The sequence below is a fragment of the Zootoca vivipara genome, chromosome 4 (genome assembly GCF_965207765.1).
Source record: "Zootoca vivipara chromosome 4, rZooViv2.hap1.1, whole genome shotgun sequence".
NCBI classification, from domain to species: domain Eukaryota; kingdom Metazoa; phylum Chordata; class Lepidosauria; order Squamata; family Lacertidae; genus Zootoca; species Zootoca vivipara.
Genome location: NC_142587.1, coordinates 66,806,173 through 66,831,669, shown reverse-complemented (window position 1 = coordinate 66,831,669; position 25,497 = coordinate 66,806,173). Strand labels below are relative to the sequence as shown.

The 25,497-nt window shown below is 43.0% G+C and overlaps 1 protein-coding gene across 1 annotated transcript in view; it reads left to right on the top strand.

The window, feature by feature from the left end:
- The first annotated feature begins 24,353 nt into the window (after window positions 1–24,353).
- CD96 (CD96 molecule) overlaps window positions 24,354–25,497 on the top strand; it is a 28,638-nt gene continuing 27,494 nt past the window's right edge. The window contains exon 1 of the mRNA XM_035116383.3: window positions 24,354–24,539. Coding sequence (XP_034972274.3) covers window positions 24,479–24,539 — 61 coding nt within the window. The 5' untranslated portion in view covers window positions 24,354–24,478. The remainder of the gene's footprint in view (window positions 24,540–25,497) is intronic.

Here is a 25,497-nt window from a genome sequence, read left to right as displayed (position 1 = left end):
TATCCAAGTTGTATACTGCGTTTATATCCCAGAAGCCATCACCATGCATAATGCAACATTGGAGAAAATAAGTGGAAGCAACAGAGACTGAACTGTCAAAGCTGAAACACATTGCAATAATTATCCCCTGGATGATACAGCTATCAGAGAGGCCATGCTCACCAAATCATTTATCCAGTACAGAAATCGAGTCCAACAATGTGATCGGTCATTAGGGTTTTACAAATAGTAACAATCAAATGGCAGTTGCCTTACTTTGCCTAATGGTAGATCTGACCCTATGGAATAGGTAAGGGAAAATTGTGCATGTAACTTCATCCTAGCTCATCATCAACAAATGGCATGGCAAAGGAGCAGCCCACAGGCTTGAATTGTCTGCTCAGCAGCTGGTGAGCAAAAGATTCAATCCTAATGTGGTCCCCACTGCATTCACTGTGGGGTACATCCTGGCCAAGGAACAGCCTTCCGCCTTCCTGCCTGATGCCCCACCTCCTGAAAGCTCTGGATCACCCTGGGCAGCCTAATCCGATTTTGGGCTGTCTTGATTTGACTTAACCAATGCGCAGATGGGTCCCATTTGGTTCAGGATTTGGCCTAGTCCAATGGACATCGGCCTGGTCCTCTATGACAGGTATAGGTTCTCCCAGTTGGTGAGTATTATATGATGTGCACATTAGAAATAAACAATAAACACTGTATGATTTGCTACTGACAGTATTATTCTCTGGGGATTTCCATATCATGGGAGCATCTCTACCTTTCCGTTGTTATCCAGATTCAATATTGTTTGCTCATAAACAGAACAGATACTTCAAAGCTGCCTTGTGGAAGTTAATTGTAGAAACTGGATGACTTTCAATTATACAGACCAATGATATCCTGGCTGCTATTCGATAAATCAAGACTAAGGATAAAAGTGAGGACTTTAGCTGCTTCACTGGTTTTTATTGCGATATTAAATGGCAATATGAAACCTTATAGAGCAAGGCAAATTAAGAACTTATTGGAAAAATGCATCCAGGAGGGCTCTTTCCCCTTGAAGGTACATCTTCAAGCATAATGCCTGCCTAGGCTTTATAGTGGTAAAACCAACGTGATGATATAAATTCACACAAACATGCTTGAATTTAATTTCTCCGTATCTGCACACACACTCGAATGTCGTTGGTGAAGATAGATTAGGATTATATAATATGATAGGATGCATCATTCTGAAGATGGAAAAAAATGGGAACAATTTGATTCATGTTTCTATAGAATCGTTTCCAAATGTCTTTCCATGACAACTAAAAGGAAAGAGAGCTTTGAAAGAGGAAAATAGGTTTGTTCCATTGCATAAAATTATTCAGTCCAAGCATAGTTTAACATAAGCTATGAATCTAGGCGTACATTTATCCTATATGATGTCTATACATCTATGTGTAAGAGAGTTTATCTTCCACAGTCTCACAAGCTCACTCATGCACTGATAACTATCATGCTCTATAATACAAAATAATAATAATAATAATAATAATAATAATAATAATAATAATAATAATAATAATACCCTTCTCAGGGAATTTGCAATTGGAAGGAGAGGGGCAGAAGCATTTGCAATTAATTCTGACTAAAGGACAGATAATCTTATGGTGTGTCAGGAAGCCTCTTTGATAGACACTTACAGATGTTCTAAGAGTCATGTATTAGAGCTTTTAGGCAGTGCAATAGTGCATCTGGCAGATTTATCCAGTAACTTACATTCATACAGGTCTTAAAATGGGGATAATATTTATTGAATACATACATGGAATCAAAATATGTACATTTATTACAGCAGTGGGGAATAGCTCGCGAACAGGCACATTTATTATGGCAATGGGGATTAGTTTAGGAATATCAATTATTCCCCCTATGTGTGTGTGTGTGTGGTTTGAAAAAAAAAATAGCTGGATAATTCTTGCCACAACTAAACTAACAGATATACAGCACACACTCAATGAGGAGCATGAGGCATTAGAGGAGGTGGGTGAAGGGTGAGTCTATAGAAATGGAGGAGTGAAAGAGTGTGTAAACTGAATTATGAGGCAACACGGGGTTGCAGAAGAGAGTCCTCAGCACTGCTTGAAATTATACACTTATCTCTTCTTTCACTCTGACTCACTAGGCCTCAGTCATGTGCAGCTGCCATGAAACTGAATGGGAAGCTGAGTAAGGAAGGGATCTGAGCAGGGCAGTCTCGAGCAGGTCGGGCGCCCTGGCGCTGAGGCGCGGAGATTGCTCCGGCGCCCCTGCCCTCACAGCGCGCAGCATGGCTTCCGCGAGGCTCTGCAGCGCCCCGCCTGCTGGCCCGGCGCCCTGGCACCTTGCGCCACCGGGACTATACCTAGAGCCGGCCCTGGATCTGAGGTTGGCTTCGAAAGAACAGTCACACACAGTCAAGATAGGATAAGGAAGCTGATGGGGAGGCTACAATTTATAGTGGAAAGATCTGCAGAAGATGGGATAGAAGGTGACACAGATACATTTTTTCTGGACAAATAAAATGGGGGCAGAAATAGCAAGACAGGAAATGATTCTGAGAGTGATTCTGATTTCTAGTGCAGTTCATAGCAATAGGATTTGGTGAACATATGCCATATTCCACAATCTTCACAGTGATGCAGTCAACACTTCCTGGAACAGTGGTGCCAACTTGAAGAAAATATTGAGGGGGGCAGGTAAGCCCCACCCCACCTAATCTATCACATGACACAGTGCACGTGCACCATTTGAATGACAATACCAATCAACTTTGGGGCTCCCCAGCCCCCTCAAATATTTTATTGGACGGGGGCAAAGCCCCCTCAGCCCCTAGGAGTTGGCTCCTACATCCTGTGATCCCTATGGAAACTCAGAGGAGCTCATAAAATGCCCTAAAGTGGACGGAGGAAATTTCAGTGGGCTATAAAAGTCTGTGGATCTACCAAAGTTATTTAAAAGTCAGATAGAAAAGAGTCTCTTCCGCTCACTCTGGGGCTTTCATCAGAAGCAAAGCAATTATATTTTGGAAGCACAGGTTAAAAGTTCCAAGAAGCAACATTACCCAAAATGAAGGGTGGAAATATTTTCTACTAATGTTTTCCACCCACATCTATTAATATGATTCCCAAACACCTCTCCTCTTGACTCTTTGTGAATGGAGCACTGAAAACCTCTATGGCTTGACCTCTTTTATGTTAATAATGCAAATTACAGCAATGTTAAGCCAATAATTGTATAATGATGAGTTGACTCCAGATTATTTTCTCTTCCTTTTTCATTGCCCTTCTAAAATAAAACAATCATTTGCTTTTGAAGATGTTCAGAAAGTTTGCTTCATTATGAAGCTTAATTATATGGACCCCCGAAAAGTTACTGTTAAGTGCTCTGCACATTTCCAGGTGTTAAAAAGTCCAAGGACAGTGTTAGCGGAGGAAAACACTGGAGAGCGGCTATGATGTTTGTTTTGACATCGTCAGCACTACCAGGAGAGCTAGGGGTAAAAATTACTGCCAGCCATACCCTCCTGCAGGATATTGCATATTGTCAGGGATTGAAGCTCCCACCAACTTTCCTTTAATGTTTTCCTCTTTCAATTCACAACAGTCCCTGACTACTGAGCATTCCTAGTCCTGACTAGGCTTATGATTTCTCTGTTGAAACCTGTATTCATGTTGCACTTGCCTTGGTTGAAGCTAGTTTTCATGAATAACTGTCACCCCCAAAATGCTTTCAAGAACAACTGCAAATTTGATCCCTTAAATTCTCTCAGCACTACTTTGCATGCTTGTGGGATTAATAATGAGGTATTACCTACTTTTTTTGTTCAAATAGATCCAAGCAGATGTTAAAAGAGAGCATCCATCTCTATTTTAAGTGGTGGGGGTTATGTTCAAACACACAAAGGTCTTATTTACATTAGGACCCATTATACAAAACAATACTTGGTCTGGAGAATTACTTTGTAACCCTTTAAGAAAATCATTCACAGCCTTATTGCCCTCTGATTTCTTGGCTGGGTGGTTAAAAACCTTTCCAATCCACAAAAGACTTTGTGAGTCAGGTGAGGTCAAGGATGTCTCCCATTATTTACTAAGTTACCCTAGGCACAAATTTATTACTTGTGTATTTTAATCCTTGTCAAACAAATCCCTCCTGGGCAAGATATCTACATTACTTGCAGGCAAACATGTATTCACTAAGATCAAGGTAGCAAAATTTGCTCTGGCAGCTAAGAACATACAAGCCAGGTTCCAAAAACCTTAGGATGGGTGAATGGGTAAAATGTGCTTTTGTTCTATTGTATTTTTAACACATGTATAACTGTGTAGGGACAATGTGTGGTTTATATTATGCAGGGAGTATTTGGGTGGTGGGCTTTTTTGGCATTGGAGGGGTTGTATATCTATTTGCTGAATATGTTAAATGGATTGCTATAATGTATATTGTGGTGAACTATGACTTTAAGCAATGACATTTCATTCATTTTCTCTCTAGTGAATGAATGCTAGATATCTTTGGGACCTACCACCTTGAACCCACTGCATTCCCTTTCCGCATAGGATTGTATTTGTATTGCATGCTGAACTTTGGCAATATAAATAAATAAGCTTTGCACGAGGTGAACAAGGAAGGCAAAAGGAGGAACCTTAAACTTTTTTAATCATTTAAGTCATTTGCCATTTATCTTTTGCCAGTTTCAATGTGAGGCCAATCACAACCTTTGTGCATCTATAGCAGGCATCCCCAAACTGTGGCCCTCCAGATGTTTTGGCCTACAACTCCCATGATCCCTAGCAAAAAGGACCCGTGGTCAAGGAAGATGGGAATGGTAGTCCAAAACATCTGGAGGGCCGAAGTTTGAGGATGCCTGATCTATAGCCTCTAAAATGCAGGCAGCCCCCTGTTTACATGGGGGTTACATTCTGAGGCATCGGTGAAATCACATATAATTGAAACCCATTGGGGAAAGCCTGCAAACACCCCATTCTGTCCCCACCCTGACTCTTTTCCACCCTCATTCTGCCCTGTTAGTGATGTTTCAGTGACATCTTCATGTTGTTTCCAGGTCACTTCCAGGTTTGGCATGATGCACGTTTACACAGTCACACACATACTGTACTGAATGTGCATAAACAGAGGGCGGACTGTACCGAATAATGTAAATTTCCAGTCAGGAATTAACATTTATTACATTGCTTTTTATTGGCGTTTTGAAGATGGTGGACTAATCTACCTTCCCATGGTGTTCCATTATCAATGAATATGCAGGCCGATGGACTATTGAATAGTGTGCATGCTCAGAAATAACAAGAAATTATTCCTGAGTTCACGTATTTTGCTAGCGCTATGATGACATTTCTGAAGAGCAAATTTGTACATGGCACAGAAATGCCAAATGAGATAACCTGTCTTAGATCACCTGTCACATCTGAGTTCTGGTTGGCACTGCTTTACTCTAGAGGAGAGTACATGCATCTCAGAAGCTTTACACCTAAGGAGTGCATTAAAAATGAAAGAAATCACGAGGTATAATCTATACCACTTAGAGTTTGAACAGTATGCAAAAGCTAAATTCAGTTTAGTAAGTGAATTATGAAATCACTTCTTGAATTACTGCATAAAACACACATTTTCTGCATGCTGTTCCCGTCCCCCGTCCCCCATGGATAGTGAGCAACAGCGCTTCCACCTGTTACTGAGATATGCTCCCTTGGATACATCTGTGCCTGCCTGGCTATGCTAAGGAAATGAGGAGCCATTAAAAAGGATAATAGAATAAAACACGCAGTGAAAAGTCCAGGGAACCCATCAATAAAAGGAAAGGAAGCAATTGCTAAAGACAAGCCACTCTGAATGTAGCTTTTATAGCCAGAGGGCAGAAAATTGAGAGAGAATTTTTGCAAACAATTGAATTTATAGTAATAGAATGTAAACACATTGCGCCCTTCAGTTCAAAGTGCTGAACGGATAAAAGAAGAGAACAGAACACCAGTGCTTGTTGGAAATCTATTTTTCCTTGTTAAGTCCTAATACTGGAGATTTATATGGCAAGATTCTAAACCTAATGTATTATCCCTCAGTGCCAGGGGGCTCAGCTGTACTGGCAAAAGGTTACGGATGAGACAGAAGTTTGCTTCAGAGGCTGGCGTTTGCAAGTAGGTTAAGCATGGACTCGAGTGAACTTTTAATCATCCTTTAGTTTGAGAATAGAAGCTCTGTGCCTTATTGCCATGAGTTTTCACAAGCAGAAGTCCAGGTGCTGTAAGAAGATGGATAAGAATGCTTGAGCATTCACTGTAGGTAACAATGCTGGTCAGCAAAACCTCCTCAGTCGGTCCTTTGGTGCATATTCTGGGCCTTTGCTCTCCGCTGGTTGTGGAACAATGAGGAAGATCTCCCAGATCTCCCTACTGGGGAAGGCAATCTACTAGATATCCCGGCCTCAAGTTATTCATGGCTTTTAATAGCAACAACGAAACCTTATAGTTTGGCCTTATAGCTGCTAGGCAGTCAGTGTAGATCTGTTAACACTGGTGTGAGATGAGTAAAGCCAGGTGCCCCATGAAGCACCCTTGCAGCTGCAGTTGGCCCTAGCCTCATCTTCTGAAGCAGGTGCAAGGATTGATCCACAAACAGCACATTACAGCAGTCTAATTGTGAGGTTACTAATGTATATAGACTACCAAAGCAAGGCTGTTCTGGTCCAGAAAGAACTGCAGTTGATGCGCCAACCTAAGTTGGTAACAGCTGCTCCAAGGAGAAAGGAGAGCAGTCTTGTGCTTGGGACCTGCTTACAGGCTTCCCACAAGCATGTGTTTGGCCATGCTGAGAAATGATGCTGCAGTACATGGGCCATTGGCTCATAGCTGCCAAGTTTTCCCTTTTCTTGCGAGGAAGCCTATTCAGCATAAGGGAAAATCCCTTTAAAAAAAGGGATAACTTGGCAGCTATGCATTGGCTTGATCCAGCAGGCTCTTCGTATGATTTTATCTTTTGTTCTACTGGTAATAATAATAATAATAATAATGATAATAATAATAATCTGGCTGGGTTTCCCCAGCCACTCTGGGCAGCTTCCAACAAAATATTAAAAATACAATAAAACATCTAACTAACTAACTAACTAATACATTGAATACTTTGGTTCTTAAGATGCACTTGTAATGCTACATATTGTTGCAGACCTTTTTTGTTCATGCTGATCCTGCTAATATAATATTACTAATTGCATTCCTACGTATGTTATATTTTAACATGCATGCCTGCCCAGTGGCGCCTGCCATCTGAGGATGGCATTCATCAGAGTTTCTAAAGTGTTTGACCGTAAAGACATCATTTCTCTCCCATTCTGTGCGAATTCTTTTAGATGTAAATTGTGCCTTCATCACGAGCTATCTCGCAAGAGTGCTCTATTTCAGGGCATCTGCAGCACTGCATGTAAATGAAGCCCCTGGGAATTATGAGGAGCAGGCAACTCCTTTGGGTATCGGAGCCATCAGTATGCAGACAACATGGGGCCTCATCACACTTTTCATCACTTGCACATGATTTTCGCTGCCCTAATGCCTCCACAGCAAGGCAGGGAATGAGTTCCCAAAGATCATTGCAGAGAAAATGTCAGTGGTGGTGGGGGAGAATGGTGAGATGAGGCACTTCAAAGCCGATCCTAAGCATGCTTACTCGGGAGTACATCCCACTGGGTTCAGTTTAAAGATAAGCACACAGTTCAGTTCCTTTATTGTTACATAGAATTGCTCTGCCCCGTCATTCCACTTCTAAATTCTAGTTTAACTAGGAGAATTTCTATTTCAAAAAACCTATTTCTGGAATTGGAACCTCTGCAATCTGCTGCAGTGTTTAGTTCATTTGCATCTTTGTTTCAAATGTAATGCTAAATCATATTTCAGCCTTGTGTGCTCCACACTTGTCCTCCTCTGGCATGGCTGTGAGGAGTCTTTCTTTTTGAACCACCCACAGTTTGTCAGCTTGTTTAAACTATGGTTTGTCTGAACAAGCCAAGATCAAACCGATTCTGGCTTGTTTCTTCAAACCGTTGTTACGTTCACGACTGGACCTGACAGTCAGGGGTCCTTTTACCTTTACCTTTACAGCTAACCACAGTTCAGACAAGGCGACAAACACAGTTTAAACCAGAAGTGAATGTTTCTGATATCTTTCTCACAGCCGCACATGAAGGGAAGTAGGAAACTGGCTCCATGCAGATTACATTACACTGACACTGTGGTTCAGCATTCTGGATCAGTTGCATCACTGTTTCCGATGTGCATTAATAAAACACCACAAAAATGGCAATCTTGATGTGACTTCGTCCATTGTTTGAGTTTTACGTGGTGTTGTGCAGGTTTCCTGCACATGTTCAGATATTTAAAGGATGTCATATACAGGAGGGTGAAAGGTTGTTTTCTGCTGCTCCAGAGAAGCGGACACGGAGCAATGGATTCAAACTACAAGAAAGAAGATTCCACCTAAACATTAGGAAGAACTTCCTGACAGTAAGAGCTGTTCGACAGTGGAATTTGCTGCCAAGAAGTGTGGTGGAGTCTCCTTCTTTGGAGGTCTTTAAGCAGAGGCTTGACAGCCATATGTCAAGAATGCTTTGATGGTGTTTCCTGCTTGGCAGGGGATTGGACTGGATGGCCCTTGTGGTCTCTTCCAACTCTATGTTCTATGATTCCTGATCTATGTACAAGCTAGACCATATTGCTTTTGGGCAACCAAAAAGGGATATCTGAAATGAGATTGTGAGACAAAGCATCACTGTTGACTTAAAAATTAAATTAAATTCCATGCTCATTTTTAATTGGTGAGGTAGATTATTATTATTATTATTATTATTATTATTATTATTATTATTATTATTGTAATACAAATCTTTGGGAGATGGATAGAGTTAGAAGTGAGCTTGTCCTGAAGCTGTTATCACTAAGGGAGTTCCATATCTCATTCTGTAGCTCTCCCATGATGCATCACTTTATTTAGCTAAGGATTCACGATTATTTTCCTGATTATCTGCTTTTTTCCTTTTGCCCTTTGTGATTTTCCCATCCATTTATCAGGCAATGTCATTTGTTTATTTCCCTACAACTCAAGGCAGGAAGTTAACCTATACCAAGAGACCAGATTGAGAGACTACTGGCATCATCCAGCCTTTTATGTTTGACATGATTAACTATCCCTCGTAAGTGACCCTTACAAGTGGGTAAGCAGTGGCCTGGTACCGTGTTACTTTCCTAGTGGAAGCTGGGCAGAGGATATATTAGTGAGACTTAACATTTTTTAATAGAAAAAAAGAGTATGACAGCATTTATACTGATTTCCTGCTGAACAATTCCACAGGGCGGTTTAATCTGCATGCAGCGTAATAGTTTTGTGCCCACTGCCACCACCTTTGGCAAGGCTTCCCACACCATCATTTGTCAGAGACAGAAAAGCTGCTCCATAAGTCACTCCGAAGATACATAGACCTCGAAGGCACACTACGTGCTGCATGTGAAATGGATCCCATTGTTTTAGGGCTCATTTCCAGCATTGTGGAAGATTCCTATCACTCTGCTGGGTAAGATAAGCACTCACTTAATGGGAGCACTAGGTGTTGCAGTGTACAAAAATGCAAACAAGGTTTGGAAATTCTAGGAAATAAAAAAGGACTTTGCTTGATTACCTACAACACACACCTTTTTTGCTATTACGGGTAGCTGCCTTTATACCAGGTGTTTCCAGTAATCAGATGCTGCAGAGCAGACATAGCTCAGTGAAGTAGCACATTCTTTGCATTTAGATTGTCCCAATTTAACACACACACACACACACACACACACACACACACACACACACACACACTTTGTTTGCCTGAAGTCTTGGAAAGCTACTGGCAGTTAAAATAGGATACCAGACTAGATGAAGGTGCCAAAACCATTAATATGTTGATGGCACTCAGTTCTCTTTTCATCTGACTCAGATCTTGCAAGTTTAGGACTTTCTCAGTATTTGGCTACAAGTGGGGATTAAATATGGGCAACAATGAGGTCTACAGCCACCCACGGGACATGAAACTGCAGGAGTGGGGGACTTTTGTCATGCTGGTATTGTTACAGTGCTCTTCACCTTTCACACTGCAAGGAAGAATAATGTAGGGTCCAACTTCAGCCCCTGTTGCATTGTGGGAAATGTAAAGAATGCAAAGTTGAATTCAGCCCCTTCTTGTTTTGGCATCTTTCTCTGTCAAGCCCTCCAAAAGAGAAAAGGAGAGGGCAGTGTGTCTTTTCCATTGGTTGGAGAAGCAACAAAATCTCTTTTTAAAAAAAAGTTTTTTCCCTCCCCAATTTTACTGCTTTGATAATAACAATGCTAAGCGATGTCATACAAAATATGCACATTGACCAACTGCATTGATAATTGACTTAATGAACATCTAGCTGATCCTGGGGAAATTAATTGAGAGGTTTGAGTTCACAAGCTGCCTTGAGAGTCCTAATCTTCCATTCCAGAACCACTAAGCAAGCAAGGATGGATGGATGGATTTTGCTCTCTGGAAGTGAGACAACAATCCCCTGAGACTGCACTTGGCTGCTTCTCAAAGAACATCACACTGGGGGGTCTGGCTGCAGAAGCCAGACAAAGCACCTTCCTTGTGTCTGGATATGCAATGCCAACTTGAGCTTGCTAGCTAAAGTCAAGCAAATAAACAGCCATCCCTTGGGCCTGGCTCAAAGGACCGTTGAAGTTGTGACAAATGGCTGAATTTACGCTAATTGGTAGGGTTCTAAAACAGATCTCCCTTCACTCAGTGCTTGACAAGGACAGAGGTGGAATAGGCAGCCAGGGCCATATTTAGAGAGAGAAATGTTTTGTATGACAGCTGTCATGGGCTCTGGGGCCTGTAGTGCTCTGCAGGACTGGGACCTGCCTCAGCTTGTGCTGGAGAAGCTAGGAGTGGCCACTCAGGTGAGGCCACTTGATAACTCACTGCACCTGGTGGCAAGAGCTGGGAGGGATAAAAGCTCAGCATTTCCCTTCAGCTCTTTGCCACAGCAACGCGATCCCTGCCTCGTTGCATCTTGCCTCCTGTTCCTTCGCCTTGCCGACGCTTTGCTCCTCGACTCCCAGACCTTCGCCTCCGCCTTGCTCCTTGACCCTTGGGCCCTTGCCTCCATGACGCCCTGCTTCCCAACCTTTGGTTCCTTGACCCTGCGACTGCCTGCTGCTGGACCCTCAGCCCTGCACCATCCAGAGCCGGTTCCTGCTTCCACACCACCATCTTGCCTCTGGTCCTGACATCCTGAGTCGGGACTGCTACCTCCCGCCAACCAGACTGTGACAACAGCAGCCTATTCAGTCAGTAGCAAAATAAGAATGCATGAAGAGCCCTGCTAGATTAGAGTTGGAAGGGACCACAAGCGTCATCTAGTCTGACCTCCCAAGGTGGGACTCAAACCCATGACCCTGAAATTAAGAGTCTCGTGCTCTATCAGCTGAGCTGCCCCTTCTTACCCAGCATCCTGTCCTGACAGTGGCCAACCAGAAGCCTGAATGCAACAGCATTTCCCCCATGTGAGATTCCCAGCAACTGGTATTCAGAGGCATAAAGAAAACTCAACAACTTTGGTTCCAGCACCTCTTTCTCTGGAATAATAGCCCTGGTTGGAACATAGCCAGCCATTGAAGGCACCTGGAGAGAAAACATGAAGCCGATACCATGCATGTGTGGAAGAGGAGGAGGATCGCACCCCCAGTGCCTGCCCCAACCTCTATGCATTCAGGGGAAGGTCTAGACAGTCTGACCTGCATGCATATGATCAGGACTCAGCAAAAGCAAAATTGGGAACTCCAAACCACTGCTCACACGTGAGTTCTTCAATGGGATGAAATACCATGCAAAGCCTGCAACACTTTACCATTAAACAGTGTTCACTCCAAGTCCCAAAGCTGCTTTTAAACTGGAACTGAAGAAATATATTGGAGAAGCAGAAGTATAACAGTCAGTGTAATTGTGCTCACTTGTTCCCATCTCTGTTATATCCTTTCCTGCTGGTTATGTAGATGGAACATGCTTTTCTTACGCCATTTCAATCTACTTTTCACGAGTTGCTTTTTCGGGAGAGACAATAGTAAAATCTCGAGTTTCTCCAGGGGCCAAAGAATCACTATTAGCTCTGATTGTTCATTTACTCCCCAGGAAGTCACTAGGAAAGCAGTACAGGAACCTGCCTGAAATGCACCAACATCAGAACGGGATGTGATAGTATGGCTCAAATTCCATAGGCATACATTATTGCCTTGATTCTTATTGCTAGCATTTCGTTTTCTGGTTTTGTCATAAGGTTTACTGGAAGAGTAAAACATTTGACTGCTAATATTATTGTTGTTTGCTGAGTGACTGACTGGCCCATTAGTCTTTAACTGAACTACAGTCAACATCTTGAAAAAGATCTGCAAGCCGGGTCCTCCATCATGGAGGGCACATGTTGCGGTGAGATCACCAGAAACTGCCTCCCTGTTGTGGGGGTGGGACCGTTTGGATGGCCACAACACCCCATTGGTTGCCCCTCTGTTGCTGGGGCAGAAATTTAGTCAGTTGGGTTAGCTATTGGCTGCTGAGGAGCTACTTAAGCTGCTGCACGTCGCTGGAGAGTTTCACTTTCTTGCGACGTGCAGTGGATCACCCGCCCTCCTCTCCCTATATTTAGGGTTGTTCTTATGGCCTTGCTATGCCTGTCTAGGGGTCGTCTGATTTGGAGCAGGGGCCCGGTAGGAATTTTGCCATTTGGCTGATTGGCTGGTGCCACTTGGTTTTTGCCTACCGTGCAGCAAATAATCACAACTTTGTAAGGTTGGTGGTTAGGAATTTGGTACAATGTTTTGGGGAGGGGACGTGGTTGGCTGTGCCTGCCCCTCCATTGCTGCTGCTAAGGAATTCTGTTAAAGGAATCCAGGGGCTCGCCTTGCTTTTGTCCGAACCCTGTCAAGGGACTAGGGCCACACCAGAGCCCCTGGGAGCATCTGGGGTGAGCTGTGAGATCAAAGAAGTTCTCGCTCCCCCAGGATGCTTTCCCTTACTGACATATGGTGGTGCCCAGTGTCAGTCCTGTTCCTGCCACCGTGCAGGTTCAGGTAGTCTGGAACCAATGCCTAAGCAACCACTCACATGCCATAATCAATCAAGTTGTGGCCTAAATTTAATGCCAAAAACCTTAAACTAAAATCTGTGTCTATTGTGTCTTCATTTGGGGGTGGATTTGGGGGTCTTCACATGCAAAACTGAGCAACTAAGCTAACTTATCTGTAGCATTCTCACTTAACAGTAAAGCTGGTATTAAAATGAATCGAGTTAAGTGCCCTTTTGCTAAACTCTATTGGGATATTATGCTCTAAGTTACCATTGTAAATCTCCTTCTCTCCTCCTCCTCTTCCTCTTCCATGATATATAATATAATTCAATAGCTGCTTCTGTTGTTCATTCTTGTGTAATGATATACACATGCCATACACACACACACAGCCATTCTCTCTGGCTTATATGTAAAAAGTAGTTGCCCATAAGGCATTTGCTTTCCGTTTGGCAATTAAACTTATCCCTTTATTTGCAATTACAATGGAAAAAAGTTTATAAAAAAGGAAAACTGTTTATGTTTTCAAAACACTTAACATTGCATTTCTCCCGCCTTTTTTTTAATTTTAAAAAGATATTGCAAGTTGCTCTCTTCAAAATCCAATTATGGAAGCAGACTGAAATTAATTTACTGTATCATTGATTTTTCAAGGGGGCAGGAGTTGGCTGCAACAATTCGGAACAATTAAATAATTATAAACTTCAGAGTTGCCTAAACAACAATAATATCGAGAGTAATAGGTAAATGAAAAATCTGAAAATCAATTACTAATCTACTAACTGACATTGGGCAAGCCTCTACTGGCTTCAGTTGATTATCCCCCACACCCCAAAGGAATGAAGAATAGCAGGTGTTGATGTAAAATGTTTATAAAGGCTACAATTGGACTTGCACGATCCATGCAGTAGAAATGGTACCATGAATTTGCTGCAAATGAAGGATGGCTTGTCTCATATATATATTTGTGTGTGAATGTATATGTATGTACACACACACACACACACACACACACAGAGTCATAGTAAGTTAAAAGATAAAGGACCCCTGGACGGTTAAGTCCAGTCAAAGGCTACTATAGAGTTGCGGTGCTCATCTCGCCTTCAGGCCGAGGGAGACGGCATTTGTCCGAAGACAGCTTTCTGGGTCATGTAACCAGCATGACTAAACTGCTTCTGGCGCAATGGAAAACCGTGACTAAAACCAGAGTGCACGGAAATGCTGTTTATCTTCCCACCACCTGTTTATCTACTTGCACTGGTGTGCTATCGAACTGCTAGGTTGGCAGGAGCTGGGACAGAGCAAGGGGAGCTCACTCCTCATGGGAATTCGAACCGCTGACCTTCCACTTGGCAAGAGGCTCAGTGGTTTAGACCACAGTGCCACCCAAATCATAGACATAGTATTACTGTGCTAGCAGTGCCATATAGGTGTCAAATGTAAGTATCCACATCCTGTGTGTGTTGCTTACTGGGTCCACAGTAAATCGGTCATGTGTGATTAGTTAATAACCAAACCAGCTAATAGCTCACCATACTTACCTCCAACCATTTCCAGGGATGTTTTGGGGAGTCTAGTGTTCTGTAATAAATACTGAACTAATGCATGTGGAGGAACACGACTAGGTTTTAGAGGAGGATGGGCAACCCACACAACAACACCCTGGTCCCTTTTGCTACCCTGTTTTCTCCCCATTCCTCAATGTCCTGGTCAGTCTGCTCTCCTAACTGCCGTCGCCCTGACCTATTAGGCAGTGTTAGGAAATGTTTTTTTTAAAAAAAAAAAATAACCAGTTGCATGGCAGCAGTAGCAGGTGTCAAGCACCATCTAGCTACCAGTGGCCGATTGTTGGGTCACACCCACATCCATTGGATCTTGTACTTCTTTCACTGAATTCCAGTCCAAGAGACACCTGAAATTCAAAGTGAGAATGCCTGACAAATCTCTGCTGAAAGAGCGTTTCACAGCACAGACCTGGCAAAACTGCCACTTCTAGTTGAGGACAGTTTACTGATTTATATAACCTGCTCACCTCCCCTACATGACTTATGGCATATCTTAGAAGCCAAGCCATTTTGTCTCTGCCAAAGAACTTTGCAGAAGCAAAGTTTCCTGACCCCTGTTTCCTTTGACAAGCCTCTTCAGAGGGGGGGGGCACCTGAAAATGCTCAAGTAGGGAAGACACTTTCCTTCAATTAACATGTGTTAGCATCTGAGCCTAATTCGGGGCAATTCCCCGCCTTACCTCAGACCACATTGTTCAGGAAGACCTTCAAATTTTCAGAAAGTATTGTGGGAGGGTGACAGGCAGTTGCAGGGGGAGCAGGAGATAGAAAACTTCTTTCTTTGGACTTAAGTTAACTTACCTTAGGATCCAGCCCAGTAACTGAAAAACATGAAAAAAAATCAGTTTAAAAAATCAAGATAAGGTAGGAAGCAAGATTCGAAACAGCAAATTTCAGCACCCATAAGCATGTTCATAGGACTGGTAAAGGATGGTTTTCATGGCTTTTCTAAAAAGGAGGCAGGGAAATCCACAGTCAAGGAATTTGCATCAAAAAGGCCATACAGTTGTACCTTAGAAGTCGAACGGAATCCGTGCTGGAAGTCTGTTTTATTTCCAAAATGTTTGGAAACCAAAGTGCAGCGGAAGCCCCGTGGGACGTTTAGGTTCCAAACAATGTTTGCAAACTGGAACACTCACTTCTGGCATTCAGGAGCCAAAACGTTCAACTTGCCAGGTGTTCAGGATCCAAGGTACGACTGTATTATCAACATGACCATTCTCAACTGAAATGGTAGTTCACCTGCAAAATGCCTCCTTTCCTGATCTCAATGGCCAAACTAGGCACATCATGATCTAACTAGATGACCACTTTTTTGCGGATTTAATGTTAACGAGCAGGTCAGTAATTCACCCTCTGCCAGACTAACATGACCTTGCATGTCTTCACTTGAGTTCAAAGTGGTTTTCTCCCAAGTAAATGTGCATAGGATTTCAGCCTAAATGTGTTAGTTGAATTGCAGGTAAGAAGAGCCTTCCTGGATCACCAGCTAGTTCAGCATTCCAGTCTCACAGTGGCCAACCAGATGCCTATAGGAATTCCACAAGGAAGAGCTGAGGGCCACAGCACCCCTCCCATTCATTTCCCCCAGCAGGTGGTATCAAGATGTAAACAATGGAGCAGAAACCATTGATACTATTGACCTAAGCCTGCTGTATACTGCTGGATACTACATGTTCAATAAAACCCTTCCCAAATACAAAAAGACCAAAATTAGTCATCATTACTTTGGGGTCTTCGGATGCAGCATATGCCCCCAGCTGAAGAGGAGTGGGAAACCTGTTGGAAATAATGTACTAGAAAAAAAGAACCTCCTTCCTAGTCTTCTGCTATTAGTCAAGGGGTTGCCTGGGCCTGACAACTTATGGTGATTAATGAACTGGAGAGTGTTCAGGGAACAGCCATAAAAACTACAAAAAGGTTGAAATGCAAGATGTTAGAAGGGAAAGTTTACTGAGCAACTTAGTCCACAAGGAGGAGGAGACTAGCGGTGTTGGGGTATTCAAAAAACTGTGCTAAGCACAATGTCAATCATTTGCGTGTCTGGGTCTGTTTGACCACTGAGACACAGAATGAGAAATAAGCGCCACAATTCAGATCATCTGTGTGTAACTAATTCCCCTTGGCAACTATGCCAGGCAACACCTTGACTGCTTTCTGCCCATCCACGTCTCAAAGCTCTTTGCCTATTCAGCATCACAGTCAGGAAGTCTGCTTCTGGATCAGGACCAATGACTTTATGTTTTTGAGCGTCCATACAAGGTGATGAGTCGCTTCCTGCTTTTGAAAAGTTAAGTCCCTTGCCTTGCTACATGTGAATGTCATGATAAATTATGCTTTATCCTCATGGTAATCATCCCAGCCTTACCCTGGGCTTCCAAACTCCCCTCTCTCCTCTTCTGGTATAGCCACAAGTAATGGCTTTGATACTTTCGCTTCTGATTGGAATTAGCCACAATTTAGCATTCAACCTGAACAGGAAACTGTAGTTAATCTTAATGATGGTTTATTGAAAAACAAGCCAGCTCCATCAACTGCAAAATGATGTTGGCTTTTTTCAAGCAAGCCATAGATCAGATTAATCACAGTTTATTGCAAGCTGTAGTTGATCAAGAAGGGAAGTAAAACGTTCTGAACACCTCCTTACAACTGGTGGAAATAGGGGAAGCGAGGCTTGTTCCCCGCATGACAAACCAAGGTGATTGTGATTTCCTACTGCAGTCATTATCTAGATACTATGCATTGGTAAAGGTAACGGGACGTGAGTGGTGCTGTGGTCTAAACCACGGAGCCTCTTGGGCTTGCCGATCAGAAGGTCGGTGGTTCAAATCCGCATGGTGGGGTGAGCTCCCGTTGCTCTGTCCCAACTTCTGCCAACCTGACAGTTTGAAAGCACACCAGTGCAAGTGGATAAATACTGAGCTGATAAGTAGATAAATACCACTGAGTGGTACCAGTGCAAGTAGATAAATACCAGTGCAAGTATAAATGGCATTTCCATGCGCCCTGGCACTTGTCACGGTGTACTGTTGCACCAGAAGCAGTTTAGTCACGCTGGCCATATGGCCCAGAAAACTGTCTGTGAACAAATGCCTGCTCCCTCGGCCTGAAAAGCGAGATGAGCGCCACACCGCATAGTCGCCTTTGAGTGGACTTCACCGTCCAGGGGTCCTTTACTATGCATTGCTTGGTCTGCACAGTAGTTCATAAAATTCAGAATACCCTCCATGCATCTTCGGACTTTATAAATACATGTGTTGGTTGGTTTTCGTTTTAATCTTTATTTAGTTCAAACTGCTTATGTCTATGAGTCATGTAACTTTGGGGAGTTTTTTTATTTATAAAGAAAAAACCTAATCTTAGCAAGTGAAGTGGGGGTTTGTTTCCTTCCTGCAGGAAAGACAGATTCTGCCAATTGTTCTTCTCTGCTTTGTGGCAGCTCGGATGAAAAAACGACAGTGATAAGCCCTGATTGGGGAGGAAGGAAGGATGTTTGTTTTATGTATTTATTTTTGTCTCTGCTTTGATTCAAAGTCTCTTATGTTTCTAATTTCTGGGGATTTGGAGAATCGGCTCTTAATCCTCACTGTTGGCTTTTTAAGATGCAGCATGAAATGCAGTTTCCACACGAAAAGAAATTAAGACATTATTGACTTCTGAACAGCTCCTCCATGAAATATTTATTCTGCAGGGGTAAGCAACATCCAGATACTTCTGGACTGTTTGCATTCACAAATAGGGTGAGGCATGCTTAAAGGCTATTTAATATGAGGGTGAGGCACCCTCTTATTCTTGTTTGTCTTCACTCTCTGAGGCAAACTGCTACTATTCCCGTATGACGGGTGAACAGATGAGGCTGAGAAATACCGACAGAGAAACTCCACCAGTTGTATTCAAGGCTGAACCAGGTCTGAGGCCCACAATAAAATTATACAGCTGAACTCTCTCGATAACACTCTTTTTGTAACCTGTGAGATAGACAAACCTAAGAAATATTTAGTGGGAGATTCTGTGCAGGAAGCAGGATTGTGCTCATATTTTATTTTTGAGCTGACATCTGGTGCAATCCATCAAGCGTGCCACTCCTCAGAAGGTGCCTCGAAATAAGGGGCAATCAGGTCAGCCCTACCATTGGGCTGAGTGAGGCAGCTATCTCAGGCAGCAGATCCTAAGGGACAGGGAGTGACGGTGAGTTGTTTGAGGACAGGGCTGTGGGTGTGTCATGTGGCTTGTTCTGCCCCTTCTAGGCTAGCCTCTGTCTGCCAGTACAGCGGAGGATTCTGTCCTGTCGATAGTGTTGAAGAGAGATTCAACTGCAGCCTAGCCTTCGAGCAATCTATGGTTTGCATCCAATGAAGTGCATCCAACGTCCTGTCAGCAGAAGGATTCATGCTTTGCACAATAGAACTTTCTCCGTTTCCTCTTGCAGTACCCCTTAAATTGTTCTGGGGTCCCCCAACCCTCCAGAACAGATTGGGGAGTGCATGGATTTCGAATAAATGTGCAATTAATTGTGACTGTTTTGTCCTGTCGATAGTGTTGAAGAGAGATTCAACTGCAGCCTAGCCTTCGAGCAATCTATGGTTTGCATCCAATGAAGTGCATCCAACGTCCTGTCAGCAGAAGGATTCATGCTTTGCACAATAGAACTTTCTCCGTTTCCTCTTGCAGTACCCCTTAAATTGTTCTGGGGTCCCCCAACCCTCCAGAACAGATTGGGGAGTGCATGGATTTCGAATAAATGTGCAATTAATTGTGACTGTTTTGAATTCCGTTGTGTTGTCTTCCTCAGTCAGTTGTGCAAACCTCTGTTCTGAATAGTGCTTTTTATAGGAGCGTTGACTTGGGGGGGGAAATTAGGAACCACTACGGTATCCTAACTCACAGGGTTGTTATGAACATGTAACAGAGGGCAGAGAGCCATGGATACTGCCTTGGAGAAAAATCTGGGTTTTAAATGTAATAAATGGGAGGAGGTGATATATCCTTAAAAAAGAAGAAGATTGAAAGTTATCTCTCCCCAACTAACACAACTGTCTAAAGTTGCGAAACAGAAAATAGGCCAAAGTATTTGAACACAAGTCTTTTATTTTATTTTTTTGCAAAGTTAGTTTATCATTTAATGACATTCCTGCTTCAAAGTGTCCTCCCCCCACCCCCCGGCCGGTGGGGAGCTGCGTTTCCTTAAGCGATGTTTAGAGGACACCGGGCTGCAAGGGAATCATTTCTCGCCTCTAGCACGAACAGCTCTCGCGCCAAGTCCTCTGAAAAAAAGGCTCGCTTTGTGAATAATTGAAAGTGTCCCCAGAGTTCAGGATTCCTTTTGCTTGGAAAGGGGAGGGGTGTGTGTGCCTGCGCTGCTCTCTCGGAGGCGGCTCTGCTATAACCGTCGAAGTATTGCCAGGCAATTGATGTTGTTTTTCTGAGCGGGAGGGATAATGGAAGGGGCTGATGGGTCTTGGGTTGCGAAAGCGAATTCTCTCCCCACCCCCCACCCCCACCCCAAATTTTTTTATCCTTCAGGATTGCCTTCTCTGGAAGTGAAAGCACCAAGAGGAGATAATTGGGGAAGCCCCGTCGCCATCCTCCAAATGTGGGCAAAGTTAATGCGCGCCCGGGGATTTGATTTCCCTTCGCTGCACGTCGAGGCTCGCAAATGAGATTGCGGCGCCACCTACCGACGGTTCTTCAATACTGCTTCTCTGGGGAGCGGTAGCAAAAAGCCATGACTTCCGAAAGTGGGATCCGGGTGAACTGCAAAGAACTTAAAACAGAGCTTTCCAAACTTTTCATGTTGGTGGCACAATTTTTAGACATGCATCATTTGGCGACACAGTAATTCGGTTTTGCATCATTTCGCGACACAGTAATTCAGTTTTACCAGCAACTAAAGTGTTCCAGCATGGATAGCTGGCTATTTGAAAGGTAGATATTGAATCATGTTCACATGAAAGTGCATGTCCTTGGGATACGACTAATGACTTCTGTCTTTTCTAAAGCAGAGCATCAAAGTGCCTCCTAAACTGATGGCTTTATATGACTTTGAAGCAGAACACTACACTCTGTCTACACAGAACACAGAATTTATCTCGTTTCACTTTAGCATTCCAGCTTTGTGAAGTTGTGGCCACAGTTCCACCAAGCTCTTTCATGACTCTCCCTTCTAACTATTGTGTCTTCTGGAGCTGCAAGCTCTGCACATTTCCCAGGGAGGTCTGCATATCAAAGCGGAGAATCTTGCACATTGTCTTCCATCAAGGATTCTCACATGGCACTGGCTGTGCTATATTCGGTCTAAGGATGGGGAAGAAGTTTAGTTTGGTTTGCATTTTAATGCCAACCTAACCCATGCTTCCTGGAACAACGCGTGAACTGAAACCCATAATTCCCTCAAAACTTGCACTTCTGCAGTGTGGTTCACCAAAGGAAAGTATGTATCTGAGGGGAAACTGTGAATTATAATACTAGTGGAAATAATGTAACAAAAATATGTATATCAGGAGAAATGTGCACTAAAAGTTTAATTAATTTTTGTCAGGGGTTTGCATTTATTTTTTGTTTGTTTATCCTGCAAATTCCATCCCTATCTGAGACACAGAGAATTAGCTGCGCACTGTGGCCTCGCTTTCAGCCTTCTTCCTATTTCCTCTTGGATTAGCGGCCCTGTGCTTCAGGTCCTCTGTAAAGTTCCCTGCCATGAATCTGTTTATAACCCTTTTTAATAAACCTGTGATGTCAGAAATACCTGTGTGCCTAGTACAGATTCAAGAGACAGAATGGAGCTCTTACAATCAGAATTGCAGAGTTGGAAGGGACCCTCAGGCCAATCTAGTCCAACCCCCTGCAATGCAGGAATCTCAACTAAAACATCCATGACAGATGACCATCCAACCTCCGCTTTAAAACCTCCAAGGAAAGAGGCTCCACAATGTTCCTCTTGAACAGCTCTTCGTAATGTCGGAAAGTTCTTCCTCATGTTTCCCTACATGATATTGAAGAGTTGAAGCAGCTTTGTGCTACAACAACCTCTCCCTGCCCTGACTTTTCTATAGGCGAGATATTCATATCTGTCCAGTGGGTTTGTTTCTTTTTCTCACTAATGGCCCTCTTCTCCCCACGGAGCAATGTCAGTGCCCAATCTGCTGCATACATAGTCGATCAAATTGGCAAATTAAAGGAGGGGATACCTTGTATTAGACAAACCTTGCTTCTTGGTTTATGTTGCCTCATTATGACCCATTGGCAAAAGGAAGAACTCCATTCTGTTAAAGTTGGCGTCTGCAAGAGTCGAGCAGAGAGAGATTTTTCAGAATCATTTCATATATCACATTGAAAGAAGCAATGTCTTCTGCTGAGCAATCAGTTCTGCAAGATTGCTCTTTGAGGTATTATTGCCCAGACTGCAGGACCTGAAGGGACTGCAGTGTTAGGTTGTGTGTGTGTGTGTGTGTGTGTGTGTGTGTGTGTGTGTAAAAGCAAGCTATGTGTTTATCTTATGGTGCACATTCATGAATATTGCAAAGGAGCACTTGGGGCATAAGGATACCACTGGCAAGCCAAGGCATGTTTTGAATCAGAGTCATAACTCATGATCTCACATTCTTTTCCACTGCTATATTTTATCTCAAGTGTAAATAACTAGTGGTCCTGTCCACATCAGCTTGAACAGGATAAATTAAATCTCACCACCAAGCAGGAACCTCTTGTCTCATCTTCACTGACGTGCCCGTTCCCTGTGTCATGACAAGGGCCAGCAAACAGGGTCCAAGGAAAGCCAGTGCAGATGAGTAATGGTTGCTAGCATACCTCTCTGAGGACAGGACCTAATGACCTAGGAACTACCGTGGAGTTCAGAGCGACCCTCTTGTGCACATGGCATATATCATACTGTGCTTGTGCTGTCGTCTCCAATTGTGATGAATAGTTATGGGATCAATAAAACTGCTACTGTGCAATTTTTCTACTGTGTCACACAGATAGCTGTATATGCTGACCTCTTGCTCTTTTTTTCTCCTCCTGCTGTTAAAGGAGAAGTAGGTGTGGGGAGAGAGGGGGAGAAGGCAACAAAGCAGAAAATGGAGCAGTGTGCCTCCCCCCCAAAAAGGGTAAGAGTTGAAGCAGTTATTTAAATCAGGTGAAAATAGACTTTAGGCTTGTGGGGTCTACTGTGTTGTTGTCTCCTAGGTCCCTAAGATCTGCCAAGCACAGTACATTTAAGGTGTTATAATTTAAGGGTGAAGAATTATCAGCACAAGAATTTGTTTTTAGTACCGCAACTTAACTGAGCTTACATAGGTATCAGTCCAAAGAACCTCCCATTTCTGCCAAGTACGGTAATTAGGGGTAGGGTGGGAATTCATTTATGGTAGCCATTGCTAAGCAATCCTCACTGGTTTACGTACTTCAAACCATCCAGAGATCTGCCAGTGGATCCCACCAACACTCACACCAATTTACAGTAGATTAGTAACATCCCAGTCTTCCTTCTGAGCTTCCACCCATCTACTTCTGCAGTTGAATTCACATTTCAGAGTTGGTTGGCTGAAGCAAAACGTATAATGGTGCAGAGGCCCGTCCTTGGTTCCTTTCAAATTATGAAAAGGCCATTTGCTAATCATCTTTGCCACAACCCTCTTGTTTTTCAAATCCCATCAATACTACAGTGATGTCATCAGCAGTCACAGACACGCACACACCTTTTTCCCGCCAGCAAAGGATGTGAGCTTTAGGCGAGCATCTCTCATCAATGGCACCAGGTTCAGGCTTGGCCCTGGGAGCGAATCACCCTTGGTCACCCTGATGGATGACATTTACAAAGAGAGGGGCAAGGGGAATGTGACTTCCTGGTCCTGCTTCTTGATCTCTTTATGGCTTTTGGTGTCGCTGACCATGGTACCCTCCCGTGGGATGGGAACTGGGGGCACTGTGTTACAGTGGTTCTGGTCCCACTTGCAGATTGGGCAGTGGGTGTGCGATCCTGGCATCCAGTAAAATATGGGTGTGCTTAAGGGTGAGTATTCAGTGTAGGAAAGGCTGAATTGCTGCAAACATGGGCTGAATAGGAAGTGCAAATGGACCTTTGTGCATTGTGGATTTTTGAGCGGCTATTTATTTAGACCTTTGGCAGTCACAATAGTGCCCACAGGTACGATGATGGCAACTCCTGCTATAATATAAAAGGGGAAAGAACAAGCATTTGCTCTAACACCACATGAAATACACATATATCACTAATGGCCTCATGTTCTTCCCTGGGAACCGTAAGGTGTTATTGGTTTGGTTTGTTCTTGTTTTTAATGTGTAATTTGTGTTTTTTATCTTGCATTTTTTATGCTGTGAACCACCCTGAGATCTTCGGGTGAAGGGCAGTATACAAATTAAGGCAATAATAATGATAGTGTTGTCCATTGTCAGGTCAAACTGTTTTATTTAGAGCTGAAAACTCACGCTAAATGTGACCAAATATATTTTGGAAATAGGGGCAAGTTTTCTTATCATGTACTGTTTCATTTTCTTCTACTCCTCCTCCTCCTCCTCCTCCTTCTTCCTGGCAACATACGTTTTTTGTGTGTGTTTTTTAAACAACCCTACACACAGTGGTTTCTTGTAAGCATCTATTTCCTCTCAGAGACGTGAAAAAGAAAGCATGAAAAGCAGAACCCATCATGCAAATAGGAGAGAAGTCCTAACCACAGACAGAACATTTTATCTTCTTTGAGAGACATCTGAATGTGTTGTTACTCTTTCTTTAGAAATAATTTTTCTTAGCAACGTGAGCTAAAGATGGAGAGGAGATGGCAATTTCAGGTGCATTATTTGTTCATCCTCACACACTTGATCAATGGTAAGTTCATTTTCTTCCAAGGAACCTCTTCCTGTTAGGTTGATAAATCTGTTGTATGCCTGAGCTGAGGGTTAGGACCCAAGGCAATGTGGTGATGTGTCTCCTTCAAGTTTTATATCCATGGTTGTATTTCTTGGGGGCTTCCGAAAAGCCACTTTTGGATATGAAGTCCTGCATTAGGCTGACATTGCGGAGCAATTATTTTGGTTATCTAACTGTATTTTCAAGGGGAGTTTGCTAATAACAATGTGGTTAAAATATTCTTACCATTTATTAATAAGAATTCAAGAATAAGCTATAATTTCATTTCTGAAGGAAAGTGCTGGGTTCTCTCTGTTTTTTTTCTGGTTTTTGGAACCTCTATCAATGTGGACTGACTTTGCACTGAAGAGGACAGAATGTAACACAGGAAATGGGGAAACGGGAAGCATCTTGCAGATGTAATTGGATTCCAGCTCCCATCAGCCACAACCATCACGGCTGCTGGTCAGTTATATAAGAGTTTTAAGCCCAAGAACAATTAGAGGGCCGCAGGTTCCGCACCCTGTTGCAACATTTCAGAAGTAAGGGTGTTAGTTGTACAGCCTTGATCACAAATTGTAGTGATCTTATGCAGCCTTTCCTTCACGTGGGGCTTAAGAGAATATTCATGGGCGGACTTTGGTAATATGGTGCCCTGAGTGAGAATAAAATTTGGTGCGCCCTCCCAAAGATTTCTTATTTTCAAAACAATTCCTTTTTGTACAGTTGTTTTTTTTATGGATCTTCTCAGTAGGTATCTGAATAAATATAGATATTTTTATTTATTAATTATTATTATTATTTTGCATCTCTTCAGCTTGGCGCCCTAAGTCTGCTGCTGGAATATCCTCATAGGACAGGGGTCGCCAACCTTTTTGGAGCATATGGGCACGTTTGCAGACGGGAGAAGCTGTATGCAGTTTTGTCTACAATATGC